This window comes from Mesoplodon bidens (assembly GCF_964165515.1).
Source record: "Mesoplodon bidens genome assembly, chromosome: 8".
NCBI classification, from domain to species: domain Eukaryota; kingdom Metazoa; phylum Chordata; class Mammalia; order Artiodactyla; family Ziphiidae; genus Mesoplodon; species Mesoplodon bidens.
The window spans coordinates 79,463,888-79,490,710 of NC_138165.1; the positions used below are offsets into that span (position 1 = coordinate 79,463,888).

At 37.9% G+C, this 26,823-nt stretch overlaps 1 protein-coding gene across 3 annotated transcripts; it reads right to left on the minus strand.

The window, feature by feature from the left end:
- Positions 1 to 1,498: 1,498 nt before the first annotated feature.
- On the minus strand, positions 1,499 to 26,064 carry TMEM237 (transmembrane protein 237). 3 transcript variants are annotated; one of them, XM_081241609.1, is made up of 13 exons: positions 25,998 to 26,064; positions 23,016 to 23,047; positions 22,403 to 22,413; positions 21,439 to 21,495; positions 19,097 to 19,234; positions 10,471 to 10,591; positions 9,530 to 9,687; positions 7,539 to 7,662; positions 7,055 to 7,246; positions 5,885 to 5,958; positions 4,884 to 4,977; positions 3,936 to 4,057; positions 1,499 to 2,176 (listed from the first exon to the last, which is right to left on the minus strand). In XM_081241609.1, the coding sequence occupies exons 1-13, from the start codon at positions 26,028 to 26,030 to the stop codon at positions 2,109 to 2,111; spliced, it is 1,224 nt and encodes a 407-aa protein (XP_081097735.1). In that variant the 5' UTR covers positions 26,031 to 26,064; the 3' UTR covers positions 1,499 to 2,108. The 3 variants fall into 3 exon arrangements, with proteins under 3 accessions (XP_081097735.1, XP_081097734.1, XP_081097736.1); XM_081241608.1 differs by lacking the exon at positions 25,998 to 26,064 and adding an exon at positions 25,765 to 25,904; XM_081241610.1 differs by lacking the exon at positions 25,998 to 26,064 and adding an exon at positions 25,006 to 25,612.
- Positions 26,065 to 26,823: the final 759 nt, after the last annotated feature.

Below are 26,823 nucleotides of genomic sequence, written 5' to 3' on the forward strand. Positions count from 1 at the left end.
CCTATGCCTATCTCTGTCTTTTGACTAGATTATGAGTCACTAAAAGGCAGGTACCATGTTTTATTCATTTTCTTTCTTTTTTTGTCCTCTCACAAACCTAGCAATTTGATCAAGATCAAATCAAGTCATCTATTGCAATCCAAGCTTCATTTCATAATAAATTACAAATGGTACACGTAGGCCAGAGATCCCAAATGCTGGCTAGTCTACTGGCTATATCACAACCACTTGGCATATCTTTTTCTAAAAGACAGTGTTCCAGGTACCATCTCAGACCCAGTGAATCTGAATCTCTGGGAATGGAGCATAGAAGCCTATATATATTTTGTTCTGCCTGCAGGGAGTCGGGAGAGGCAGGTATTAATTACTGAATATTTTGCACCCAAAAAACAATGGCAAAAACCCCACTGGGGATCTTGCTTTTTGACACCTCAGGAACTCTACTAAGTATACTGCTCTACCCAACATGTGATGTATAGAGAAAGGTGAGAAAAATTATGATTTTGAGCCAATCATGGAGACATACGTTAGCAATGAACTTCCTCCAAGTTTCTCAATCATCATGGCCAAAAGTTTTTTGATAGATACCACTGTGTTTTCCTTGATGAAAAATTTGTACAGCTCCACCAGATTCCACGGATTGGGACATGGACATCTTTGGGGGACAATATTCAGTTCACCAAAATCCCCCACATTGGTTCTTTCATGTTTCTCCTTGACAACATTGTTCAGGTGTGGTAAGCTTCAGCTCTAATGAGTGTGGCTTCCCGGAAGTTTGCTGGCAGGGAGGATCACGAACTCCTGCGCTGCCAGCGTGATGCCAGCATGAAAACCATTGCTGATCACAGTGAAAGCTGGAACAGGCAGGATGACTTCAGAATTGCCAGTGGATTCACAATTCTGTGACAGAAGGGGAATTCCCTTTTCAGCAGCTCTGGCCTTACAAACAGCAAGATATTCCTAGTATGGTGTGTGTACCAAATTTAGACCTGTGCTCAGAGCCATCCGACTCCATCATCTATTTGTCACTCCTCTTCTGCTCCACAGCATTCAGTGGCTTGCTAATCAGGGCAGGCCCAGTTTTACTGAGGTGCTCAAGAGCCTCTGAGACACCTTTGCCCACAGTGAGCCTTAATGTCTTGAGCTCTAGGTCTCATACCAGTTGAGGCATCACTGGATACAGCTCTGAAGAGACCTCTTTGAGTGCAGGACCTACCTGAAGAGTGGGATTTCCGTGACAGCCAAAGATCTCTCTGACAAAGAGCCTGAGATTAGGTATGGTGAATTTCTACTCATACTTCTTGTCATGTAAAAAAGAAGCAGGGGAAAGGGTCTGCAGAGGTCAAGTGAGTGTTAATAGGCTCGCAGGCCTCTCCTTTATTCTCCTGAGCTCTTGGCCCACTTGGCTTCTCTTCTGCAAAATATGTTTTTTTAAAGCTCCCTAAATGATTCTGATGTGCAACCAGATACGGGAACTACTGGTACAGGTCTTCAAGAAAAATAAACTTTTACGATTATAAAACTTTTCAAATAAAGGTTACATTTCCTTTTTATTAGCCATGAAATAAAGCAACTTTCAAGCTAAATTACATTACATTAGACTTATTACATGATACACAACCACTGAACCAGTTTCAAAAAAAACAAATTTCATATTTCAATTTATTCAGTAAGGAGACATGAAAAATAAATAATGAAGGTCCTTTTTCCCCCCTTCTTCTCTATTCCCTAAATTTATGTTTAAACCTGATATATATTCTGTAACACTAAAGTTATGGCTTTTTTAAAAGCACTGTATACAGTACTTTTAAAGATAATGATTATAAATGCAACTAATTTGAGAAAACAGGAAATAAACACTTTCACCTGCTGGTTTCTACCTCAGCATCTCCTTTGTCATAAAGACAATAATGCTATAGAAATGAATGTTTGGGTATAAATCACAGATACAATTTTAGCATTTTCCGTAATCCTGAGAAATTCTTCAGTATTATATAATCGAAAAATCAATTCCAAATACATCTGTAAATATCTTATAAAAATACATTTAAAAACAAGAATGGGAAAAATTCTAAATACTAGGTAATTACTCTGAAGGTGAGTTGGCACTATGAAGAGGCTTTGATTCCTTTATCTTTATCAGGATATTCTTCCACATCAGAGGAGAACATCAACTCTGGGAGAGAAAATGAACAAATCACACTCAAAATGATTTCCCAGTATCTCAAAAAGAGTTTTATAGCTTAGTTATAAACAGCCTTTAAATATTGACATATTATATGATAATAGAAAGCCCTCAAGTACGAGTAAGAATTCTTGATAGTGAAATCTGATTTAAAAGGTGAACTAATGACAAATGTACATGTTTTGCATTTTGAGATATACAAGTTTTGAATGTATTATAAACCCTTGAAAAATGAAACATATAATATAATAAAGACAATATAATAACTCTTACCAGGAAATTTAAGTCACTTAGAGAATCCAGGATCATTAGACATCTAAGAGGTCTAATTCTATAGTGATCATGATAACCTAAAATGTAGGACACAGATACAGTGGAGGACCTCGAACTAAGATGAGGTGTGTGCCAGGATATCTTAAATATGTTACCCTATTTAATCACCATAACAACCCTTTAAGCGAGTATTATCATCCTCATTTTATATTTCCTTTTTTTATCCACATGGAAATGTTACTTGACTCACATGACCCTAAAAGCAGGATTCTGGAAATATTTAATAAGTAACACACACTTTGTGATTTAGACTGAATACCATACAAGCCAGCTGCATGCAGCTTTAATCCCAACCACAGTGCAGAATGTTATTAGTTGACATTTCTACATTTAAACTATTACTTAGCATAGACACATAATTTATTAAAATATCAGGAAATACAAAAAAAGAAAACCTTAGGAATTAATAAAATAAAGTCACCTGATGTAAGCATTAGATGAAAAAATCTTTGAATGACTAAAAACTATATTGAGTGAAAGAAAAACAGCAAAATACTTAAAGCCTAAGAAGACTTTTTAAAATACTTTAAATATATCGAAAGGAATAATTAGTGAACAACATGAGCAAAGGTACATTTATGAATGAAAATACACAAGAAGATTACACTTTTTTATCTTGGTTTTTACAAATGGAAAGGTTGAAAAGATTCTCAGTTCCAAGACTTCTGAGACATAGGCTATAATCAGTTGGTCAAACTGCAGTTAAATGCTCAGGATGTTTAACAAATCAAGAATAAAATAACAACCAAAGTCCAGAAAATATCAAAGAGATTCAGGGTGAAACTGTGGAACATCTGCCAGGAAATACAACTTACGATACAAATACTAAGCAGTTCCCAAAGCTGCTGAAAAGACTAGCAGTTTGCTAATGTGACTCTTCTTCAGGTGTTCCAAGAGGGGTCTGAGGACTAGAGATTAGCAAATCTCACTTCACCCTGGGCACACTAAAGGTAGGATTACTAAACACTTCATTAGACAATGAGGGGTTAAGATTTTGTGGCAGGTAGAGGAGGAGGTAAGAATAAATTCACTTGAATAACAGAGGCTAATAGATGAAGCATGATTTATTTCACATTAAGAGATACTTTGATCAGAAAAAGACTAAGAGAAATGAAGAGTAAAAACTTCCTATAAAATACCTGAAGCGTTCCAAGAGAAGAAATGCCTCCAAAATATGAGAAAGGACCACAGAAACCCCTCATTAAGTATTCGATACTTCAAGACTACAGCTCTCCTATACACTCCTCCCTGCTTCTCGTGGCATTCTGTTTCACCACTTTATTATTACTCTTCTTATGTTATTTTACTTTAAATATATCTTTGTTATTGAAATGTTGTAAGCTGTATCCATTAAAAGAAGATTTATAAAGTTATTATAGAAGATTTTATGATATACTACTTTTTCTTTAATACATACCTTCACTAAGATCCATGCCTGGCCTATAAGACAAAAAAAGCCAAGATAATCCAACCAGAAGGGCCACCACCAGATTCACCACAATCCATGGCTGGAGAACCTGTTCCTCAACTCCTTCTGCCCTAAAGGTACAGAAATACTCATTAGAAATGTCTTCATTTTGGTCCATATATCCAGATATATCTATTTTATAAACTTTAAAAAAAATGAGCAGTCCTCACCCAGAGGAATAACAAGCATAAACTATAACTTCCCTATAAAATAACACCATATATATCATGAGAACAAAGGTTCAAATGTTATTGAATTCTAAACAGATTTGCTTTGTACACAGATGTAATGGACATTTACTGTTGCCAAAGAATTTTTCTAAGTTTCCCTCCCAACTACTGTTAGTGCTACTCTTCAATCATTCCTTTCTCTCTTAACCTCAAGCCCCTAGCCACTCTCTTCAAACAAGACTGCCCCTCTAAGTCTTGTGAGGTGGGATCTCAGCCATCCTGTCACTCTCGTGGTTGGCCACTGATCGGCGGAAGCAGACTCTCCCTCATCCGCTCTCTTTGTGGCCTGCTTGGTTTCCTGACTCTATCCCAGGTACCCACTCCCCGTCACTACTCTGCGGTATCAGGCTCCCTGATTGGGGGTGAGGATGTGGGGCTCCCCCAGTTCACCATGTAATGATTTATTTTAAAACCATAACTTCAGAGATTTAAAACAGATTTTTTTTACAAAACATTTCATTAGAAATGCAGGAGTATACAACAATAGTTACCCATTAAGCAATGGAATTGGGGGGTTTTTGCCATAATTTTGGAAACAAAAACAGGGCCCTCAATATTACTTATAGATGAAAACAAGTAAAAGAGTGAAAGGATAAGAACAGCACCATTACTCCCATCGTTGCTGTTATTACGATCAACAATTACTAATGCTACTGTGAATTCTTACCAGAGGCTACCATTAACAGAAGAAGGTGTATAAAGGTGGATTCTATCACTTGTCGTTTGTTGACTCAGAGATAATATAAGAGCAGTAAAGTACACTGAGAAAAAGACAAATGAATTACTAATAATGTATTTTTAACAATTATTTTTAATTAATTAATAAAATTAAAAATGAATAATTTTTAATTATTTTTAACTTATAGATTACTTTAAGGTCAAAAATAATCAGTACTTTGGGGAATGATGCTACAAAAAAATTTCACTTAGTCAATTTCAATAGGCTGGATAGTCTTACATTATTTTTCAAGAATATAGGTAGAGAAGGGTCTTTTGTTTGTTTGTTTGTTTGTTTTGCGGTACATGGGCCTCTCACTGTTGTGGCCTCTCCCTTTGCAGAGCACAGGCTCCGGACGCTCAGGCTCAGCGGCCATGGCTCACGGGCCTAGCCACTGCGCGGCATGTGGGATCTTCCCAGACCGGGGCACGAACCCGTGTCCCCTGCATCGGCAGGCGGACTCTCAACCACTGCGCCACCGGGGAAGCCCGAGAAGGGTCTTTTGATGCTCACTATTTCATCATTAGGCTGACAAGAACCTAGAAGATCTTTTAAGAAATTAAATGACTTACTCATGGTCCTAAAATTCATTTTATTAATATTCTCATAATTAGAACAAAATTTATTCCAAATTACCAAAAAGATATAAAATAGTATTTGTTACTAAAATGCCCTATCAGCTCAATCTGTTTAATGTCAAGTAGAAAACACAAAAGTTAAATATTAAGCAATATAGAATAACAAACTTTTAAAAGTTATTTAGATAACCTCTATTAAAAAATAATTCTATCAAAATTATGCCTACCATGTTTTTTTAATTACAAATTCCACTGAATAAATATCTATATGTAACGTTTATAAGTAGCAATAATATAAAGCCCTTTTTAAAATAAAATTATACTCTTTCTGGTTCAAAGTTACACAGTTATCAAATTAAACTATTTACTCACAGAAAGATGCTAAAGCTGTTGGATCCAGGGCAAGAAAATTTCGGATTGCTACTGATGTTTTAGCAAAGTCAATCCTAGAAAATACAAAAGCCTCTTGTCACAGTGCAGTTGTAAACTTCTTACAAAACTGTACTCTCTGGACAATAGTTTCTTCCTTCTCTATTTTAATGCTACCACATATGGTGTCTATTACTAAGCTTTAAGTAGCTACAGTTTATATTTAGCACACATGAAAGAATATCTTATTTACAAAGGCAACATAAAACATTTAACTAGAAGACTATTTTAGTCATCATTCCTTTAGAGTTAAGAAGAAACAAATTAAACTTGATTGGCAAATTTCATTAGATTCTATTATACCTCTTTCTATTACCCATATTATTGGGTTATAAGTTGTTTTCCTTAATGGGTTGAATTGTGTTCCCCAAAAGATATACTGAACTTCTAAACCCTGGTACCTGTGAACGTGACCCTATTTGGAAATAGAGTCTTTGCAGATGCGATCAACTTAAGATGAGGCCATTACAATGGGCCCTAATCCAATAAGACTAGTGTCCTTATAAGAAGAGAAGACACACACAGAAGAGACTAGACTGTCATGTGACAACAGAAGGAGAGGTTGGAGTGATGCATCTACAAGCCAAGGAACACCAAGGACTGCCAGAAACCTCTGGAAGCTAGGAAAGAGGCAGGAACAGACTCTCCTTGGAGCCCTCCAAAACGGAACCAACCTTGCCCACACCTTGATTTTAGACTTCTGGATTCCAGAACTGTGAGAAAATAAATTCCTGTTTCAAGCCACCCAGTTCGTAGTACTTTGTTACAGCAGCCCTAGGAAACTAACAAAATACCCAGAGTCTTGTCTATACCTGATTCAGGTCATCTGGAAGATGTTTGGGACTTTCTGAGCTGATTATATTTGTATGAAATTTTGGACTTAGAGTTGATGCTGGAATGGGTTAAGACTTTGGGGGATATTTTTGCTCACAGTAGTTCCATCCCCCACCCCCCAAAAAAAAACAGAAACAGAATGGCTTTTTTAAAAAGTCAAAATAATATTAAAATGCTATAATTCTATTTTGAAAATGTCATAGTCAGTCAGGGACACATTTTGCTCAACACTTCCTCCTGAAGAAAAGTTAGAGGGATCTGCAGTCACAAGAGTCTTACCTGTCAAAAGCTGAAACTGTACTTAGAGCCAAAAGCAAGTAGAGAAGACTCTGGAATGGATATGCTAACGTCTTGTATTGTTGCAGAAGGTTTGAGAGGTTAGAAAGCTCGTCTCCTGCTAAAACATATATCACAACAATATTCCACACAGCACAGCCAGCCAAGAAGCCATGAGAAAAGAGACCAATCATCCTGAATGGAAAAGGGTTTCATTATTATACATGAATGACAAAAGTAAAAAGCTAAAACATTCTTCAAGTCTCTTCACATGTAAGAATAAAATTCAACATTTCACAAAAGGTAAAAACAAGTTTTTCTTTTTACTACACTGATAGGCAGATCATTTAACTCTAACTGAATGTTTAAAAACTATACCCACCACCATTTTAAGTTGTCAATTTTGTTAATAGTATTGAACAATCAACACTTTTTAAAAAAAATTATGGAACATTTGTTTTAAGAGAAGTCCAACAGAATCAGCCACCTGAAAGCCCGGTTCACTGACAGTGCAACATCTCTGGTGGTCCAGGAAGGCTTCACGTCCATCGACACGTCTATCTTTTCTGTGGTCTTTATCAGCTCTGAGCGATCAGCAGCCTGGAATCGCCCTAAGAACACAATACACAACTATAAACAACTAACAAGAGGGAACCCTGGGGGTCTTTCTTATTATTCTACACTTAAGAACCCCCACACTGAGACTGAAATTTTGCTGTTTTCCTATCTAAAAATTCTCCCTGATTTGGTCCCTATTTCAGAAGGCTCTTTTCTTTCAGTTTATAAAACATACTATTTTTTTATCTTTAAGAAAAGTAAACAATGTCCATGCACTTTCTTCTCGACCCAAAAAGATGTTACAGTAACAGTCTTAGAAATCAATTATATTTAATGAAATACAATAATGAACTTGCAACTCAGAACAAAGTCTGGAAACCCTTAACATAACACAGTCTAAAAACCTCTAATTTAGAGACTTCACGAGTATTAAAGTTTAAATCCCAACACTATAAAAGTAAGTCAATATTTGAAAACACCTTAAATTTCTTAGGAAAAGATGACAGTTAGTGTAGCATGGCATTCTGTGATGACAGAAAAGAAACTGGTTGTTTCATACACTTGTCTTAAGAAGATGCCCATGGAAGGTACCAGTTCAAGTGTCAGCACTGCAACACTGTGAGCACAGCTTTATGTGTTTACTGCTGACGAGGAGGCTTCTCCTTCTCATTTATCTGCTGATCCACAAATGAACCTCAGGAAACAGGAAAGGTTCCATTATCCTTGCCAAACCTGGCTGTCAAGTACTTTGGAGGAGGAAAGATAGAAGAAGTACGACACCTAATTTTCCCAAAGAAAAAGCAACTTCTGAGCAGACTAGTGGTAACTTTTATGATCAGTTACTTTAGTAGGGAAGTTTCTGTGCTAAGGGAAGCAAGAATAAAAATGAGGATTGAGTAATATTGCTTGAAAATAGACTGAAGTAAATTATGGCCACATGGTAAACTAGTAAAAGCCCTTAACTAGAAGTCATGAAACCTTGGTTCGAGTCCCAATTCTGCACTAACCAACTGGGAGACCCTGGGAGAGTCAGCGTCTCTGGATTGCAGGTTTCTCACTGGCCAACGACGTCAAGATCCCTTAGGTGGGTTTTTATGGAATCAGAATTCTAAAACAATTTATGTAAAATCTAAGTTGCAAATTTTAAGGATTAATCTTTGTGTTTTAGATGAGTTCTTTAGGCAGAATATTCAAAGCATATCCATGGGAAAAGCATATGGTCATGATCATGCTTTCAGTAGATTTTTCTTAAACTCTGCAAATGTAGTCTTATAACCAATGCAGAACTATTTTCCAAAAGAGTATGTAGCTATAGTATTGTACTTCTTATTTAATATGGTAATACCATCATGTATTTTCTCTTATTTATTTTTAATTGTAGCATTTCATTACCTGCTCCACCACCAATACAACTACCAATTGCAGAAAACTGGTAAAGTACAACAAAGAATAAAGAAATGGGTGGGCGTAGAGGGAGATTTTTTAAATTACCCATAATTCCATAACACAGAAACAACCAACATTAATATTTTGGCATATTTCCGTCTAGTCTTTTTTGTCCTATGCCATTTTCTATAGCTAAAATCAAACTACGTGTGTGTATTTATGTTTATTTTTCATTAGAATCTTCCCATGAAGTGAAAAATTCTCCCTAAACATTATTTTTAGTGGTGCAGAAGATTTCATTGTATAGATGTGCCATAACTGTCTGAAATCATTCCCCTCCTGTTTTACATTTAGGTTTTTTCCAGTTTTTCACTCTCATGAATAACAATGTGATGATTAGCTTTATGTACAAATTTTTATACATCTTTTTGCTTATTTCCTTAATTCAGATTTCCAGAAGTATAATTCCCAGGTCAAAGGATATTCTTGCATAATTCTTAAAGAGCTCACATTCCAAAACAAAGACCTACTTACGGTTTTTTTCCACAAACACTTTCCCTACAGGCTGGCTAATACCAGTGGGTGCAGTCAATACAGACTGTTGTTCTGGACTACTTTGCTCATCAGTAATTATGTCTTCATCTTCAACTCCTAGCTCATTGGCATAATGTAATTCCGCTGGCTGGGTTTTCCTATAATCAGGGAGAAAGTAAGAAAAATGGATGATTATTAACTTTTTACAGACCCAAATAAGGAGGTACCTGTGAGTCTCATGGAAAGAGCCTTGGACTTGGGAGTCACAAAATTTGGTTTTTACTCAAATGGATCAGTTATTAACTCTTATGCACAGCAAGTCACTTTTATTTCTGTGGGCCTCAGTTTTCTCATCTGGAAAATGAAGTGACTGAACTAGATTCGTAAGCTTCTTCACAGATTTAAAATTACATGATTCTATATAGATATTAATCACTACTTGCAGAGTCACTTCCAAGTACAAACAAGTTATATAACTCCCAGTGTACTTCTTTAAAGAATACCATTATATTTTACCTAACACTTAATTTCCTATGTTAAAATAAACATTTTTATGTATTGCTAAAAAAATCGTAATTTGAATTCTGTTAACATGAGAAAATAAATAATATAGCCTATTTTATTAATATTACCTTTAATTTTTAATATCTTTAATATGTAATATTTTTATTACTTATACAAAATCTTCTCTTTGTGTTCCTCTTCTTCAGAGACAGCTCCTAAAATTTTTTATTTAAATACAGTATTTTACTTTTCTCAGTGGGTTTTCTCTTTTCAAATTTATCCTTAGATTGGTTTAACTGATATTTTTGTACTATTACTTATCCTAGAGATATACAATTACAAGTATTTAATAAGACTTAGAAGCTGCCATTTGGGGGCTTGAAATTAAGCATCAGGGTATCTCTGCAAAATATTTAGAAGGACAAATAAATTCTTACTTTGTCTTCCTTCGAGGTTTTTGAATAGCTGGCTCCTCAGCTGGCTCCACATTGATACCATTTTCATTTGGTAATAAAGATGCACTAGAAGTCTTCTTCTGGGTAAAGGCAGTCTCCAATTCTGAAAATAAAGTAGATTAAGTTTTCAAATTACCAGGATGTAAAAAGGAAAGTAATGTACAAGACTTCTGCAAGACAAAAGATCTTTAAGAATTTTAATTGGCCCCCAATTTTTTTCACCATCTTACAAAGTTTTAGTTTTCAAAATTTTACACCTCTTAACACTCAAGAGAAAGTTTGAAATTGTGATACCAAACAATATACAAAAAAAAAATAAGTAATCCAACACTCAGGGTGTGTCAGAGATCTCCAAGATTACTTCCAGGTTCTGTGATTCACTCAAAGGACTCACAAGTCATTTACACTCATGGTTACACTTTATTACAGGGAAAAGACATTAAGCAGAATCAGCATAAAGGAAAAAGCTCATGGAGCAAAGTCCAAAAGAAAACAGGTACAAGTTTCCAAGAGTCCTCTATCAATGAAGTCACACAGGATATGCTAATTCTTCCAGCAACAAGTTGTGACAACACATATATCGCTTTCTCTTCCAGGCAAGCTCATCAGACACTCAGTGCCCAGCGTTCTTATTGGGAGTGATCACATAGGCACCCTCTGCCGAGCACATACCAAAATTCTAGACTGCCAGAAGAAAAGCAGATGTTTAGCATAAATCACATTGTGTGCACAAATGCACAGTGAGCCACCCTGATAGAGAAAGCTTTATATCAATGTAGAAAATTGTTTACCAGCCAAGTTCCCAGATGCCAGTCAAGAGGCCCTCTAGAAAGTAGGCCTGTCCAGGCCTGCTGTGTTAACTCTTTTCTGCACACAAGGTATTAAGTTCAAGTGAGTCAATGGAAGTTTCTAACCCACTAGCAACTCTTCCTATCTGGAAATACAGTAAATGGAATGCCCTCAAAGTCCCGAAAATTCTATTTTAAAAAACACTTACAGCCTGGGCTGGAAATAAAATATAAGCAGTAGAGCCTACCACAGACGTTCTGAACAAAACAAAAATCAACAAAATTTAAAACCCAAAAATTTAGAAAGCTGGACCTGTAGGGGTAGGTATATTCTAGAATGGCAGTCACAAGTACTCTTTGGCCTAAACTTAGTTGGGTCCTGAATTTTCTAAAAACAGTCATTTCTATTAATACCTTTTTTCCATAAATTATAAAACTATAATTATATAAAATTATATAAAAAATATAATTTTTCATGAATTATAAAAATTATATTTTTTCATGAATTTTCATGAATTATAAAACTATATAGGTATACTGGTATCCATCTAGATTTTCAAATTGTACCCTAACTGAATTACTAAGAGAGTAGTATGTTTTTTTTGAATTTTTGAAATTTATTTTATTTTTTTTATACAGCAGGTTCTTTTTAGTCATCAATTTTATACACATCAGTGTATACATGTCAATCCCAATCACCCAATTCAACACACCACCACCACTACCCCACCGCCACTTTCCCCGCTTGGTCTCCATACATTTGTTCTCTACATCTGTTTGCATCTGCCCTGCAAACCGGTTCATCTGTACCATTTTTCTAGGTTCCACATATATGTGATAATATACGATATTTGTTTTTCTCTTTCTGACTTACTTCACTCTGTATGACAGTCTCTAGATCCATCCACGTCTCAACAAATGACCCAATTTCACTCCTTTTTATGGCTGAGTAATATTCCCTTGTATATATGTACCACATCTTCTTTATCCATTTGTCTGTCAATGGGCATTTAGGTTGCTTCCATGACCTGGCTATTGTAAATAGTGCTGCGATGAACATTGGGGTGCATGTGTCTTTTTGAATTATGGTTTTCTCTGGGTATATGCCCAGTAGCGGGATTGCTGGATCATATGGTAATTCTATTTTTAGTTTTTTAAGGAACCTCCATACTGTTCTCCATAGTGGCTGTACCAATTCACATTCCCGCCAACAGTGCAAGAGGGTTCCCTTTTCTCCACACCCTCTCCAGCATTTGTTGTTTGTAGATTTTCTGATGATGCCCATTAACTGGTGTGAGGTGATATCTCATTGTAGTTTTGATTTGCATTTCTCTAATAATTAGTGATGTTGAGAAGCTTTTCATATGCTTCTTGGCCATCTGTATGTCTTCTTTGGAGAAATGTCGATTTAGGTCTTCTGCCCATTTTTGGATTGTGTTGTTTTTTTAATATTAAGCTGAATGAGCTGTTTATATATTTTGGAGATTAATCCTTTCTCCATTGATTCATTTGAAAATATTTTCTCCCACTCTGAGGGTTGTCTTCTCGTCTTGTTTATAGATTCCTTTCTGGTGCAAAAGCTTTTAAGTTTCACTAGGTCCTATTTGTTTGTGTTTATTTCCATTACTCTAGGAGGTGGATCAAAAAAGATCTTGCTGTGATTTATGTCAAAGAGTGTTCTTCCTATGTTTTCCTCTAAGAGTTTTATAGTGTCTGGTCTTACATTTAGGTCTCTAATCCATTTTGAATTTATTTTTGTGTATGGTGTTAGGGAGTGTTCTAATTTCATTCTTTTACATGTAGCTGTCCAGTTTTCCCATCACCACTTATTGAAGAGGCTGTCTTTTATCCATTGTATATCCTTGCCTCCTTTGTCATAGATTAGTTGACCATAGGTGCATGGGTTTATCTCTGGGCTTTCTATCTTGTTCCATTGATCTATGTTTCTGTTTTTGTGCCAGTACCATATTGTCTTGATGACTGTAGCTTTACAGTATAGTCTGAAGTCAGGGAGTCTGATTCCTCTAGCTCCATTTTTTTCCCTCAAGACTGCTTTGGCTATTCGGGGTCTTTTGTGTCTCCATACAAATTTTAAGATTTTTTGTTCTAGTTCCATAAAAAATGCCATTGGTAATTTGATAGGGACTGCACGGAGTCTGTAGATTGCTTTGGGTAGTATAGTTACTTTCACAATATTGATTCTTCCAATCCAAGAACATGGTATATCTCTCCATCTGTTGGTATCATCTTTAATTTCTTTCATCAGTGTCTATAGTTTTCTGCATACAGGTCTTTTGTCTCCCTAGGTAGCTTTATTCCTAGGTATTTTATTCTTTTTGTTGCAATGGTAAATGGGAGTGTTTCCTAAATTTCTCTTTCAGATTTTTCATCATTAGTGTATAGGAATGCAAGAGATTTCTGTGCATTAATTTTGTATCCTGCAACTTTACCAAATTCATTGATTAGCTCTAGTCGTTTTCTGGTGGCATCTTTGAAATTCTCTATGTATAGTATCATCTCATCTGAAAACAGTGACAATTTTACTTCTTTTCCAATTTGGATTCCTTTTATTTCCGTTTCTTCTCTGATTGCCGTGGCTAGGACTTCCAAAACTATGTTGAATAATAGTGGTGAGAGTGGACATCCTTGTCTTGTTCCTGATCTTAGAGGAAATGCTTTCGGTTTTTCACCATTGAGAATGATGTTTGCCGTGGGTTTGTCATATATGGCCTTTATTATGTTGAGATAGGTTCCCTCTATGCCCACTTTCTGGAGAATTTTTATCATAAATGGGTGTTGCATTTTGTCCAAAGCTTTTTCTGCATCTATTGAGATGATCATATGGTTTTTATTCTTCAATTTGTTAACATGGTGTATCACATTGATTGATTTGCATATACTGAAGAATCCTTGCATCGCTGGGATAAATCCCACTTGATCATGGTGTATGATCCTTTTAATGTGTTGCTGGATTCTGTTTGCTAGTATTTTGTTGAGGATTTTTGCATCTATATTCATCATTTATATTGGTCTGTAATTTTCTTTTTTTGTAGTATCTTTGTCTGGTTTTGGCATCAGGGTGATAGTGGCCTCAAAGAATGTGACTGGGAGTGTTCCTTCCTCTGCAATTTTTTGGAGGAGTTTGAGAAGGATGGGTGTTAGCTCTTCTCTAAATGTTTGTTTGAATTCACCTGTGAAGCCATCTGGTCCTGGACTTCTGTTTGTTGGCAGATTTTTAATCAGTTTCAATATCATTACTTGTGATTGGTCTGTTCATATTTTCTGTCTCTTCCTGGTTCAGTCTTGGAAGGTTTTACCTTTCTAAGAATTTGTCCATTTCTTCCAGGTTGTCCATTTTATTGGCATAGAGTTGATTGTAGTAGTCTCTTAGGATGGTTTTTATTTCTGCAGTGTCTGTTTTAATTTCTCCTTTTTCATTTCTCATTTTATTGATTTGAGTCCTCTCCCTTTTTTCTTGATGAGTCTAGCTAATGGTTTATTAATTTTGTTTACCTTCTGAAAGAACCAGCTTTTAGTTTTATTGAACTTTGCTGTTGTTTTCTTTGTTTCTATTTCACTTATTTCTGCTCTGGTCTTTATTTCTTTCCTTGTGCTAACTTTGGGTCTTGTTTGTTCTTCTCTCTCTAGTTCCTTCAGGTGTAAGGTTAGATTGTTTATTTGAGATTTTTCTAGTTTCTTGAGGTAGGCTTGTATAGCTATAAACTTCCCTCTTAGAACTGCTTTTGCTTCATCCCATAGGTTTTGGATCGTCGTGTTTTCATTGTCATGTGTCTCTAGGTATTTTTTGATTTCCTCTTTGATTTCTTCAGTGATCTCTCGGTTATTTAGTAACGTATTGTTTACCCTCCATGTTTTTTTTTTTTTTACGTTTTTCTCCCTGTAATTCATTTCTAATCTCATAGCATTGTGGTCAGAAAAGATGCTTGATATGATTTCAATTTTCTTAAATTTACTGAGACTTGATTTGTGACCCAAGATGTGATCTATCCTGGAGAATGTTCTGTGTGCACTTGAGAAGAAAGTGTAATCTGCTGTTTTTGGATGGAATGTCCTATAAATACCAATTAAATCTATCTGGCTTATTGTGTCATTTAAAGCTTCTGTTTCCTTATTTATTTTCATTTTGGATGATCTGTCCATTGGTGTAAGTGAGGTGTTAAAGTCCCCCACTATTCTTGTGTTACTGTCGATTTCCTGTTTTATAGCTGTTAGCAGTTGCCTTATGTATTGAGGTGCGCCTATGTTGGGTGCATATATATTTATAATTGTTATATCTTCTTCTTGGATTGATCCCCTGATCATTATGTAGTGTCCTTCCTTGTCTCTTGTAACATTCTTTATTTTAAAGTCTATTTTATCTGATATGAGTGTTGCTACTCCAGCTTTCTTTCGATTTTCATTTGTATGGAATATCTTTTTCCATCCCCTCACTTTCAGTCTGAATGTGTCCCTAGGTCTGAAGTGGGTCTCTTGAAGACAGCATATATATGGGTCTTGTTTTTGTATCCATTCAGCAAGCCTGCGTCTTTTGGTTGGAGCATTTAATCCATTCACGTTTCAGGTAATTATCGATATGTATGTTCCTATGACCATTTTGGGTTTGTTTTGTAGGTCCTTTCCTTCTTTTGTGTTTCCCACTTAGAGAAGTTCCTTTAGCATTTGTTGTAGAGCTGGTTTGGTGGTGCTGAATTCTCTTAGCTTTTGCTTGTCTGTAACGCTTTTGATTTCTCCATCAAATCTGAATGAGATCCTTGCCGGGTAGAGTAATCATTGTTGTAGGTTCTTCCCTTTCATCACTTTCATATCATGCCACTCCCTTCTGGCTTGTAGAGTTTCTGCTGAGAAATCAGCTGTTAACCTTATGGGAGTTCCCTTCTATGTTATTTGCCATTTTTCCCTTGCTGCTTTCAATTTTTCTTTGTCTTTAATTTTTGCCAGTTTGATTACTATGTGTCTCAGTGTGTTTCTCCTTGGGTTTATCCTGTATGGGACTCTCTGCGCTTCCTGGACTTGGGTGGCTATTTCCTTTCCCATGTTAGGGAAGTTTTCGACTATAATCTCTTCAGATATTTTCCCTGGTCCTTTCTCTCTCTCTTCTCCTTCTGGGACCCCTATAATGCGAATGTTGTTGCATTTTACGTTGTCCCAGAGGTCTCTTAGGCTGTCTTCATTTCTTTTCATTCTTTTTTCTTTATTCTGCTCATTGAAGTGAATTCCACCATTCTGTCTTCCAGGTCACTTATCCGTTCTTCTGCCTCAGTTATTCTGCTATTGATTCCTTCTAGTGTAGTTTTCATTTCAGTTATTGTATTGTGCATCTCTATTTTTTTGTTCTTGAATTCTTCTAGGTCTTTGTTAAACATTTCTTGCATCTTCTCGATCTTTGCCTCCATTCTTTTTCCGAGGTCCTGGATCATCTTCACCATCATTATTCTGAATTCTTTTTCTGGATTGTTGCCTATCTCCACTTCATTTAGTTGTTTCTCTGGGGTTTTATCTTGTTCCTTCATCTGGTACATAGCCCTCTGCCTTTTCATCTTGCCTATCTTTCTGTGAATGTGGTTTTTGTTCCACGGGCTGCAGTATTGTTGTTCTTCTTGCTTCTGCTGTCTGCCCTCTGGGGGATGAGGCTATAGTTCTGAAGGCTGGAAGTCTGAGATCAAGGTGCCAGCATGGCTGTATTCTGGTGAGAGCTTTCTTGCAAACAGATGTCGTTTTGTGTGTCCTCACAAGACAGGGAGGGTGAGTAAGTGTCTAAGAGAGTAGTTTTAATTCAACTATATTTACTGCCAGTAATGAAATAAACTGTAGAGTAGGTAAAGCTGTCTGAGGGTCATTTCTGTCTCTTTCCTTCTCTGCCCTCTTCTGTCCCCTCCTCTTAGTGCTCCCAGGCACTGTGGTATCCCATTTCAACTTGCATCACAAAACTGTGCTCCATTCTCCTAACTTTTCTAGTTCCTGCCCTCTACTCCTATAATTCTTTCATCTAATAAGGATCTACTATCTTCTAAGAGGCAAGGAATTAGTCAGGGAAACTATTTTGTAATAATCTATTCCTTGGGGCTGATGTTAATAGGAGAGAGCTAATCTCCCAATCTTTGTTCCTTCCTTTGTTTTATTCTAACAAAATCTATTTTCTTTTTTCTAATTATTATAAAAGTTATACACATAAAATATATAAAAATAAAACATAAATGAAGAAAGAAAATTTTTTTAAATCATACCTAATTCCTCCTTCCAAAAAACGTACCACTGTTGATACTTTGCTATAGCTTTCCATTCTTTTTACATATGTTTATGTATATACATATGGTCTGGATTGTATTGTGTCCCCCAGAAAACATATGTGCAAGTCCTAACTCCCAATACCTGTGAATGAGATTTTAGAAATAGGGTCTTTGCAGATGTAATCAAGTTAAGATGAGGTCATGCTGGATTAGGATGGGCCCTAAATCCAGTGATTGCTGTCCTTATAAGAGCAAAATTTGGACACAGAAACACAGGGAAAAATTTGAAGACGGAGGCACATAATGGAGTTATGCTGTCACAAGCCAAAGAATGCCAAGAATTATAAACAACCACCAGAATCTAGAAGAGGCTAGGGTGGATTCTTTCCTAGAGCCTTTGGAGGGAGCATGGTCCTGTGGACACCTTGATTTTGGACCTCTATCCTCTAGAATTGTCAGAGACTAGATTTCTGTTGTTTTAAGTCATTCAGTTTGTGGTAATCTGTTCTGGTAGCCCTAGGAAATTAATATAACATATTTTACAAAAATGGGATCCTTTGATATATACTATTTTATAATCTTTGTTTTTGACTTAACAATATATTGTTGATGGTTTTCCATGTCACTATTTTACTTTAACAATCCTTTTAATGTGTTTCTATTAAATGGGTAAAACATGATTTATCTAGGCAGTATCACATTGTTAAATATTTGGTTATTTGGTTATTACCAGTTTCTATTCTTATGTTACAGTTAGCATCCTTTAATTACTGTAGCCATTGTAGTTACTTCTATTCCTGTAAGTTCAGACAGGCTATATCAATTTATACTTTGGTGTACGAGTATACCAATTTCTCACCAATACTTTTTTTTTTTTTTTTTTCTTTTTTTTTTTTTTTGCAGTATGCGGGCCTCTCACTGTTGTGGCCTCTCCCGCTGCGGAGCACAGGCTCCAGACGCGCAGGCCCAGAGGCCATGGCTCACGGGCCCAGCCGCTCCGCGGCATATGGGATCCTCCCAGACCGGGGCACGAACCCGTATCCCCTGCATCGGCAGGCGGACTCTCAACCACTGCGCCACCAGGGAGGCCCTCACCAATACTTTTATATCCAACAGTTTGGGATTTTATAATCTTTAAAAAGCATTGCCAGTTTGATAGCAAAATAATGATATAATATTCTGTTTACCTTGTGAATAGTGCTGAGACATAGTGAGACTCAAAAAATGTTGGCTTTTGCTCCATTATATTACTGTAAATACAGAATTTTTCCTTTCCCCACTAATCTCAATGTCCATTTCATAATATACCAAATTCATATACATACCAAGATCTGAACTTTCTGTTTTGGTCCTGAATTTGTACCCCTTCTCATAATCTGTATAGATACGATCAAAAGAGATCCTCTAAAATATTCCTGACTTAACCCATTGGAGTTACTCTGGCGATAAAAATTTTAAGCAAAAAAGAAAAAACTGGGATATGGGTGGGGAAAAATAGGAACAGACAGGTTTTTAATCATACCCCCAAAATCACAACTGCTGTCACAACCTAACCTTAGTTTCTTTACATACCAAGAGGTAGCTTCGTCTTCTTCTGTCTCCTTTGAACAGGAGCTTCTTGATGTTCTATGAGGTCTTTAGTTGGTGGCTCACTGCCCTCAGGTGGCCTGTGAACAGCAGTCTGAACAAGACCTTCCAAAGAAGCACTAGCTACAGAGAAACGGAGTTGGAAAAAATTGGGATAACTTGAGCAGAGATTACTACATCTTAAAAATATAGGGAAAGGGGGAACTGGAATGTTTCCTATATAATAACCTCTTCTCTTACAGAACTAATTGTGCCCTAAATCTTGATTTCCTCCCTCCTCACCTGTAACTTTGGGCTTTAAGTTGGGAAAAGAAATAAATGAGGGAACAAGGAAGAATGAGGAAGCAAAGAACCAGGGACCTAGAAAGAGGAAAGGCAGGAGGAAAACTGCTTCTGAACTTTCAAAAAGGTGAAAATGTAAAGGAAACTCTCACCATAGGGAACGCTCTTGTCTTATGCCTTGAGAATTATCAGCCTCTATATAGTTTGGTCCTTCATTAATAAATTAACACATGATAAAGTCATCATGGATAACTGGAGTTAACAGATAACTTAAAAATCTCTTCATCTGATCATTCATTTCAATCTCTCCCCTCATCAAATCTTTGAGCAGATTTCAACCCATTTTGGCAGATTTGAATTTTACTTCATTACATTCACTACATTGCTTCTTCACAAAAGAAGAAATACAAATGAGTGAATAAACAAATGAAAAGATGCTTAACCTCATTAGTATTCAGAGAAATGGAAACTAAAATAAGCTACTTTTTGCCCACTAGGTTGACAAAAGGAATTGAAAGGTTGCTATTTTCCAATGTTCTCAAGGATTTAGCAAATGTGACACTCAAACTCTGTTGGTGGCAAGAAAATAACAACTCCCTTGAAGGCAATTTAGCAGAAATTTATCATATTAATAATGCATAGGTCCTTCTGTCTAGCAGTTTTACTGCTAGCAATCCATCCTATGGAAATATCTCTTCTTCCCCACCACCCACTATTTTATGTAGAAGAACTGCAAATTGTAGGAGTGAAAATTTTGAAGTACCCTAATTGAAAAACAATTTTAATAAAAGCCTAGCAATGCACCTCCTTTTTTGTCTAGAGCACTGATTTTTTTCTCTTTTTTACAAGAAAAAAAGCTGGTAGCTGGGATAGAGCCCTACCTCTGCTACCCCAACTCAGTCTTTATTGCATCCTTCACCAGTGACCTTTCTAAATCCACATGTACATGTCTGTACTTAATTGTGAGTATATTTTTAGGACCTAGCATTTCAGTATCTTTGTGAATCTAAGTCTCTCTGCCTCTCTTTTCTTTTTGTTGCATATCTGTATGCCTTTCTCTATGCATCCATTTCCATTTCTCTCTTTTCCTCCACCCACCATGTATTCCGCCATTTGTAAGGCAATGATAAGCTAATACAAGTTTCCAACCAGGTATAAGGTATGATCAGCTACGAGCTTTAGGAAGTTCATCCAGCAGTCATGGGCAGGACCGACTAGGGTAGAAGAAAGCTAGAAGTACAGAACAATGTTGGAGGCTACCCCAATAGCTCAGGTGAGAAGAAGAAAGGAGCTAGGCTAACTACAGTCGTGACAGTGGAAATGACAAAGGGAAAGAGACGTAAAAGATACTACAGAAGAAGCAAGCTTGTGAGAGGCAGCAAGTAGAGTGAAGCGACCAGTGAGAGGTGACTGAGGTTTTCAGCCCCAGTCAGTGGGAGAGTGTGGGGGGGGCCATTAACAGAAATTTGTAAGTAAGCAGTAAAACTTGATTTATTGTTGAAAGTGATGATAAATTCTGGACGTGCTGAGTTTGAGTTACTGACAGAATGTCCAGGATTATCAGTGAATGGGACAAAAAAAGTTCACAGAACTTGCTCATTTTTGGAGCTTTAATACCTGGATGATATGGCCCTGGCTTCAGACTCATGTTCTAATGTAGAGACTCTCTGACTGAAATGAGGGATCCAAGAACCTTGTGTCTCTAAATCCAGTATCCTGTTCAAGGGTCTGGAACCAATCATAGCTTAAGACAACTTGTGTTATCTAGGGATGAAAGACCTCAAAGAGTCCAAGAATGTTGTGGAAGTAAGATCTGGGGCAGCATAACCCTTTATTACACAAATGTTTCTAGATACTCTTCAGGCTGCCCACTACCTTGTCCCTCACTGCCACCAAGAATCCCACTGCTTCAAAGTGAACTGGATTCTATCCTTAACACAGCAGTGACTTGGGACTGGGGCCTGGCCTCTCACTGATCTGTGATGTTTAGCATGCCTGAGGTCCTGGAAAAACTTGTGATCCCACACAACAAGAACACTTCTTACCTACTGTGGGTTTTGTTCTGGGCTTCTTTTTCTTAGGATGACTAAGTGGAATATCATCTATAAAACAGAAAGAACAACAGAAAAGGCTGCCTAAAATTCAATGCAGGGAAAAGTCAAAGGGGAACTTTTAGTAGGGAAGACCTTTCCCTCTTTTCCAGCCTATTTCTATACATTAGGGGAAGAAGGCAAGAGACTGACAAAGTCAAAGGGAGCCCATAGTATAGTACCGGTAGCTCACGGCTGGTCAGTAATGTTATAAACTGTGACAGAAAGTGGGCTCACCAAATATTCATCTGATCCCCTATATTTCCCAGCCCCCTTGCACTTAGGTGTGGCCTATGACTGGTTTTGGCCAACAGGCTGCAAGATGAAGTGATCTGTGCCTTTTGGGGGCCAAAACGTTGAAAAAGCCAGTGAGTAACCCTTCAGCTTCCCCTTCCCTTGCTGTGGCAACTGAGGAGGTCCCACATTAAGATGGCAGAACCACAGCATGGAAGCAGCCAGGGTCACTACATCACTAGTGAAGAGGTAGAGAAAGGTAACTGTCCTGGATTGTTGCTACAATGGACTTTGCATTAACCAGAAAAACCCTGTATAATATTAAGTAACTGAGATTTTGGGGTTAGTGTGACATAACCCAGCCTATCCTGATGAAATGGGACAAAGGAAGATGTAGTCCCTATTACGGAACTATAAGCTAGCCAACAGTTATGTTCTAGGTGACTCCATTCAGGGATGAATGCTTTTTAATTTATAAGGTCAAATATCAGCCACATAACTAGTGTTATATATCAACCATCCTTTAAAAACAGCAGTCATAGGAGATTACTATGATAAAAAAATTGTAGCATTATAAATTATACTATTCAGGTTCAAGTTTAAGAGAAAATGAAGGAATCAAACTAACTTTCAAACACCAAATACTGTATTTAGAAAGTTTTACATTAACAGTGAACTAACTCACCTTGATTAGCACTTTATATGACACCGACCAAATTTAATCAGGACAGAGACAAAAAGAGAAACTCTGTTAATTAGAAATCTAGTATATTGTTAGACTGAAAATTGACTTAAATCATTACAAACTTAAAATAAAATTAGCTTTCACACAAAATCAGCTAGTTTACAAACTAGCTTATTAATTATCAGTAATAAGCTGTTTAATAAGACTAACAAAGTAACCCCAATATTTTCTGAACCTACATATGCATATTCCCTACTGTCTATTAATAAAGTGGATTAAACAGATTAAGAACTCTTATTTTGTCACTGATTAAAATCAGCTTAAACTCTGAGGAAACTATTCTAGCAAACAAAAGAGGATCAGAATTCTGATAAACAAGACATTAAAACATTAAGAATGGATCCATTATCCTAACATGTGGACATTTAGTCTCTGAAACAGAGCATTTAATTGTAACTGCTATCTTGATGATTCAAGAATTATTCATCTTTAAACTTTCAGGAAGTCTCTTCTGAATTATTATAATTGTGTAAAAGTACTAGTCAATTTTTTTCACTTTACTCACTTTGCATTCTTAAAACTCAATAATAAAATTACTGTAAATTATTTTTACCTTGGCACAGGTGGAAGGGCTCGTGGAGGACGCTATGGGGAAAAGAAAAAGAAAACTTCTTGTAAGTAAAAACCTTAGAGCACCTTTACTTCGTGTATTTCAAATTTTTGATAATCCTACTCGTCAAGTGAAACCCAGGAGGTACTGATGAGAATCAGATGGGCAATTTTAATTTGTCCTATCACTCCTGAATTTCATATAAAGTTCCTTCCTTCCTATATTCCTTAATGTCTACAGACCAGGCTCTGTTCTAAGCATCAGGGATATAGTAATGAACAAAACAGAGGGATCCTTGCTCTTATGGAACTTACATTCTAGTGGTTAGGTATTAGACAATAACATTAAGTAAATATATTTTATATATATATATGGAAGAGAAGAATGAGGAGTGCTACTTTAGTTAGGAAAAGTCTCTCTTTAGTTAGGAGATATTTGAGCTGAGACCTGAATAAGAAAGGAGCCAAAGGGGAGCAAATACAAAGTCCTTTATGGGAGACTGGGCTTAGAGAATTCCAGATAAAAGAAGGCCAATAAGGATGAGGCACAGTTATCAAGGCATGGGCAGATTAATTAGGAAGACAAAGGGAAGGAGCCTGGATTTTTTTTAAATTGGGGTATAGCTGCTTTACAATGTTGTGTTAGTTTCTACTGTACAGCAAAGTGAATCAGCCATATGTATACATACATCCTCTCTTTTTTTTGGATTTCCTTCCCCTTTTAGGTCACCACAGAGCACTGAGTAGAGTTCCCCCTGTGCTATACAGCAGGTTCTCATTAGTTATCTATTTTATACATAGTTGTTATATATGTCAATACCAATCTCCCAGTTCATCCCATGCACCCCTTCCCTCCTTGGTGTCCACTCGTTTGTCCTCTACGTCTGTGTCTCTATTTCTGCTTTGCAGATAGGTTCATCTGTACCATTCAAAAGGGATTAAAGACCTAAACGTAAGACCAGACACTATAAAACTCTTAGAGGAAAAGATAGAAAGAACACTCTTTGACATAAATCACAGCAAGATCTTTTTTGACCCACCTCCTAGAGTAAAGAAAATAAAAACAAATGGGACCTAATTATACGTAAAAGCTTTTGCACAGCAAAGGAAACCATAAACAAGACGAAAAGACAATCCTCAGAATGAGAGAAAATATTTGCAAATGAGGCAACTGAAAAGGGATTAAATTCCAAAATATACAAACAGCTTATGCAGCTCAGTATCAAAAAACAAACAACCCAATAAAAAAATGGGCGGAAGACCTAAACAGACATTTCTCCAAAGAAGACATACAGATAGCCAAGAGGCACATGAAAACATGCTCAACATCACTAATTATTAGAGATTTTGTTTTAATTCAATGGGAAGCCAATGGAGGTTTTAAGCCACATAGTAACATACTTTGAAAAAACATACTCTGAAACGTACAGTGTGAAAAACGCATTTTAGGGCAGAAAGAAAAAAAAAACTTATAAATGCTATTTTACATGAATAAGAAAAGTGTTTGCAGTTCAGAGAAATTACAGTTAAGTAGCACTCTGGAATCTTTCAAAATAAAATACTAACAAAAATGCCTAGAAATCAGTTTAATGTTCCAAGTATCTCAAGCTGGTTGCAAAGGACATTGATTTAAAAAGGTTAAATTTTAAACACTCGTAGTTTGTTCCACAACTGTCCCATTTACCTATCCATTCATTCAAAAAGTGTGTTAATACAAATGCTAAAAGATTAGGAGAAGGCCAGCTGTCTTAACACTATCCAGTAGTCAAAATTCAACCAGCAAAGAAGGATAGTTATTGTTCTATCTATCTACGGAATGGTATTGTTCTAAAGATGCTATGGACCGCTTTCTCACCAAAGACTCAGTTCACACGATAACTCCACATTTCAAAAGTCCCGCAAAAATGACGTATCATCCATCCAGAAACCCAACCTCGACACTCCTCAAAAGTAGGACGGCTCAACTGAACTGAAAGTAACTAAGGCTCGCTTACCACCTGCTTCTTCCCCATTCCGTCTAAAGCTGGGCTGCCCGGCAGCCGCTAACTCCCAGCCGTGGGTCGCTCACACCCCGCCCGGGTTCACACCCGCCCAGCGGGCCCCGCGCACAGGCGCAATGCGTCATCGAACTGCGCCGCAAAGGCAGCTCTGGCCCGCAGCCTCCTCCATCAGGGTGGGAGCGAGGGGGAGGGCGGAGACCTGGTGTGGCTTTTCCAGTCTACTCCTGTGGAAAAGGGGGCGTCGCAGTCAGGGCTGACATGCCCGGGAGGAGAGACTCCAGCGGGCGTGGTGTAGCAATCACGATTTTTCCCATGGTTTCCCAAGTGGTTGCGGTGATTTGTTCGAGGGAAGTGAGAGAAGACCAGGATTAAAAGTCCCCGCTGGCAAACAGCTATCTCCCGGGCGGCTAAATGCCCTCCGGGAGGAGTCGATAAAGAGACCCTCTGCGGCAGGCCCCGGACCCGGAGGGGCAGGGGCGGCAGCGATGTGAGGCGTCGTCATGGCAACATGCGCACTCAGGCCCCCGGAAACTTCAAGCCTGGCTCCTCGCCCAGCTCCTGGAGTTCGGGTCCGGCCTTGGGAAGAACTTCCAGCCCCCACCCCCAGCCCTATCCTGTGAGCGCCAAATGGGCCGATGAGCGCGCTCCCCGAGCTGGGCTCTCCCCTTCTAGTCCCCAGCATGTCGGTGTCCGCTCCGCCCCAGAGGTAGCGGCTGCGTTAAGGCAGCGGCCAACGCGCCCCTCACCGCTCACCGGGTGGTCCTCCTCCACCCGGAGCCCTGAGTCCGCCCTCATGGCGCTGTGCCGGCCGGGCTCCCTCGGCGCAACCGCCGCCGGCCCGAGCCTGGCTCCCCGCAACGCCGCGGCCTCCGGGACCTGCGGGAGGCGGGGGCTTCGCGGCGCCTAAGCCACAGCCCCTGGGCCGGGTCTCCGTCCGCCCCCGCGTTGCCAAGCTCCGCGTTCCAAGGCATCGGAGTTAGACTCACCCGTTTAGCCACCAGGCGCGCGCGCGCGCGCATGTGTGTTGATACAGGCAGTTATCACATTCTCCCCAGTTGCGCGCGCGCGCGCGCGTGTGTGTGTTACAGGCAATTCTCAGATTCTCTCCAGTTGCTTGTGTGTGTGTGTGTGTGTGTGTGTTGATACAGGTAATTCTCAGATTCTCTCCAGTTGCTTGTGTGTGTGTGTGTGTGTGTGTTGATACAGGTAATTCTCAGATTCTCTCCAGTTGCTTGTGTGTGTGTGTGTGTGTGTTGATACAGGCAATTCTCAGATTCTCTCCAGTTGCTTGTGTGTGTGTGTGTGTGTGTTGATACAGGCAATTCTCAGATTCTCTCCAGTTGCTTATCCTCCATCCAAAGAAGTACGGCATAAAATCAAATCCGGGATCACATGAGTGTTAAAAATGACTTAATTTTCTTCGTTTTGTTTGGTCGGGTTTCTTAGAAAAATAACACTTATTCACTTTAAATTTTAAAACTACAGATGTTTCGAAGCATACACTCTGTTTTATAGTTAAGAAAGAGCAGAGGGATGGCATGGATGTGGAAAAAGTTAGGGAATGATGCAGAAGATGAACAGATACTAGGGCAAGAAGAGCGACTGGAAGTCTCAGGCTTAAGGAAGTTAAGAAAAACAAGACTTCGTGGAATAACATCCTCATCCCGTGGTTTTCTCAGATGTTGGTCTCTAGCACTAAAATCATTGCTCTTTCCTAATTTAGGCATAAATGTAGATACTGGCCTTTGGGAAAATTAATGATTGTTGCAGCCCTGATCAAAAGAATAATTTTTCCTTGCAGCCTAATGTGTA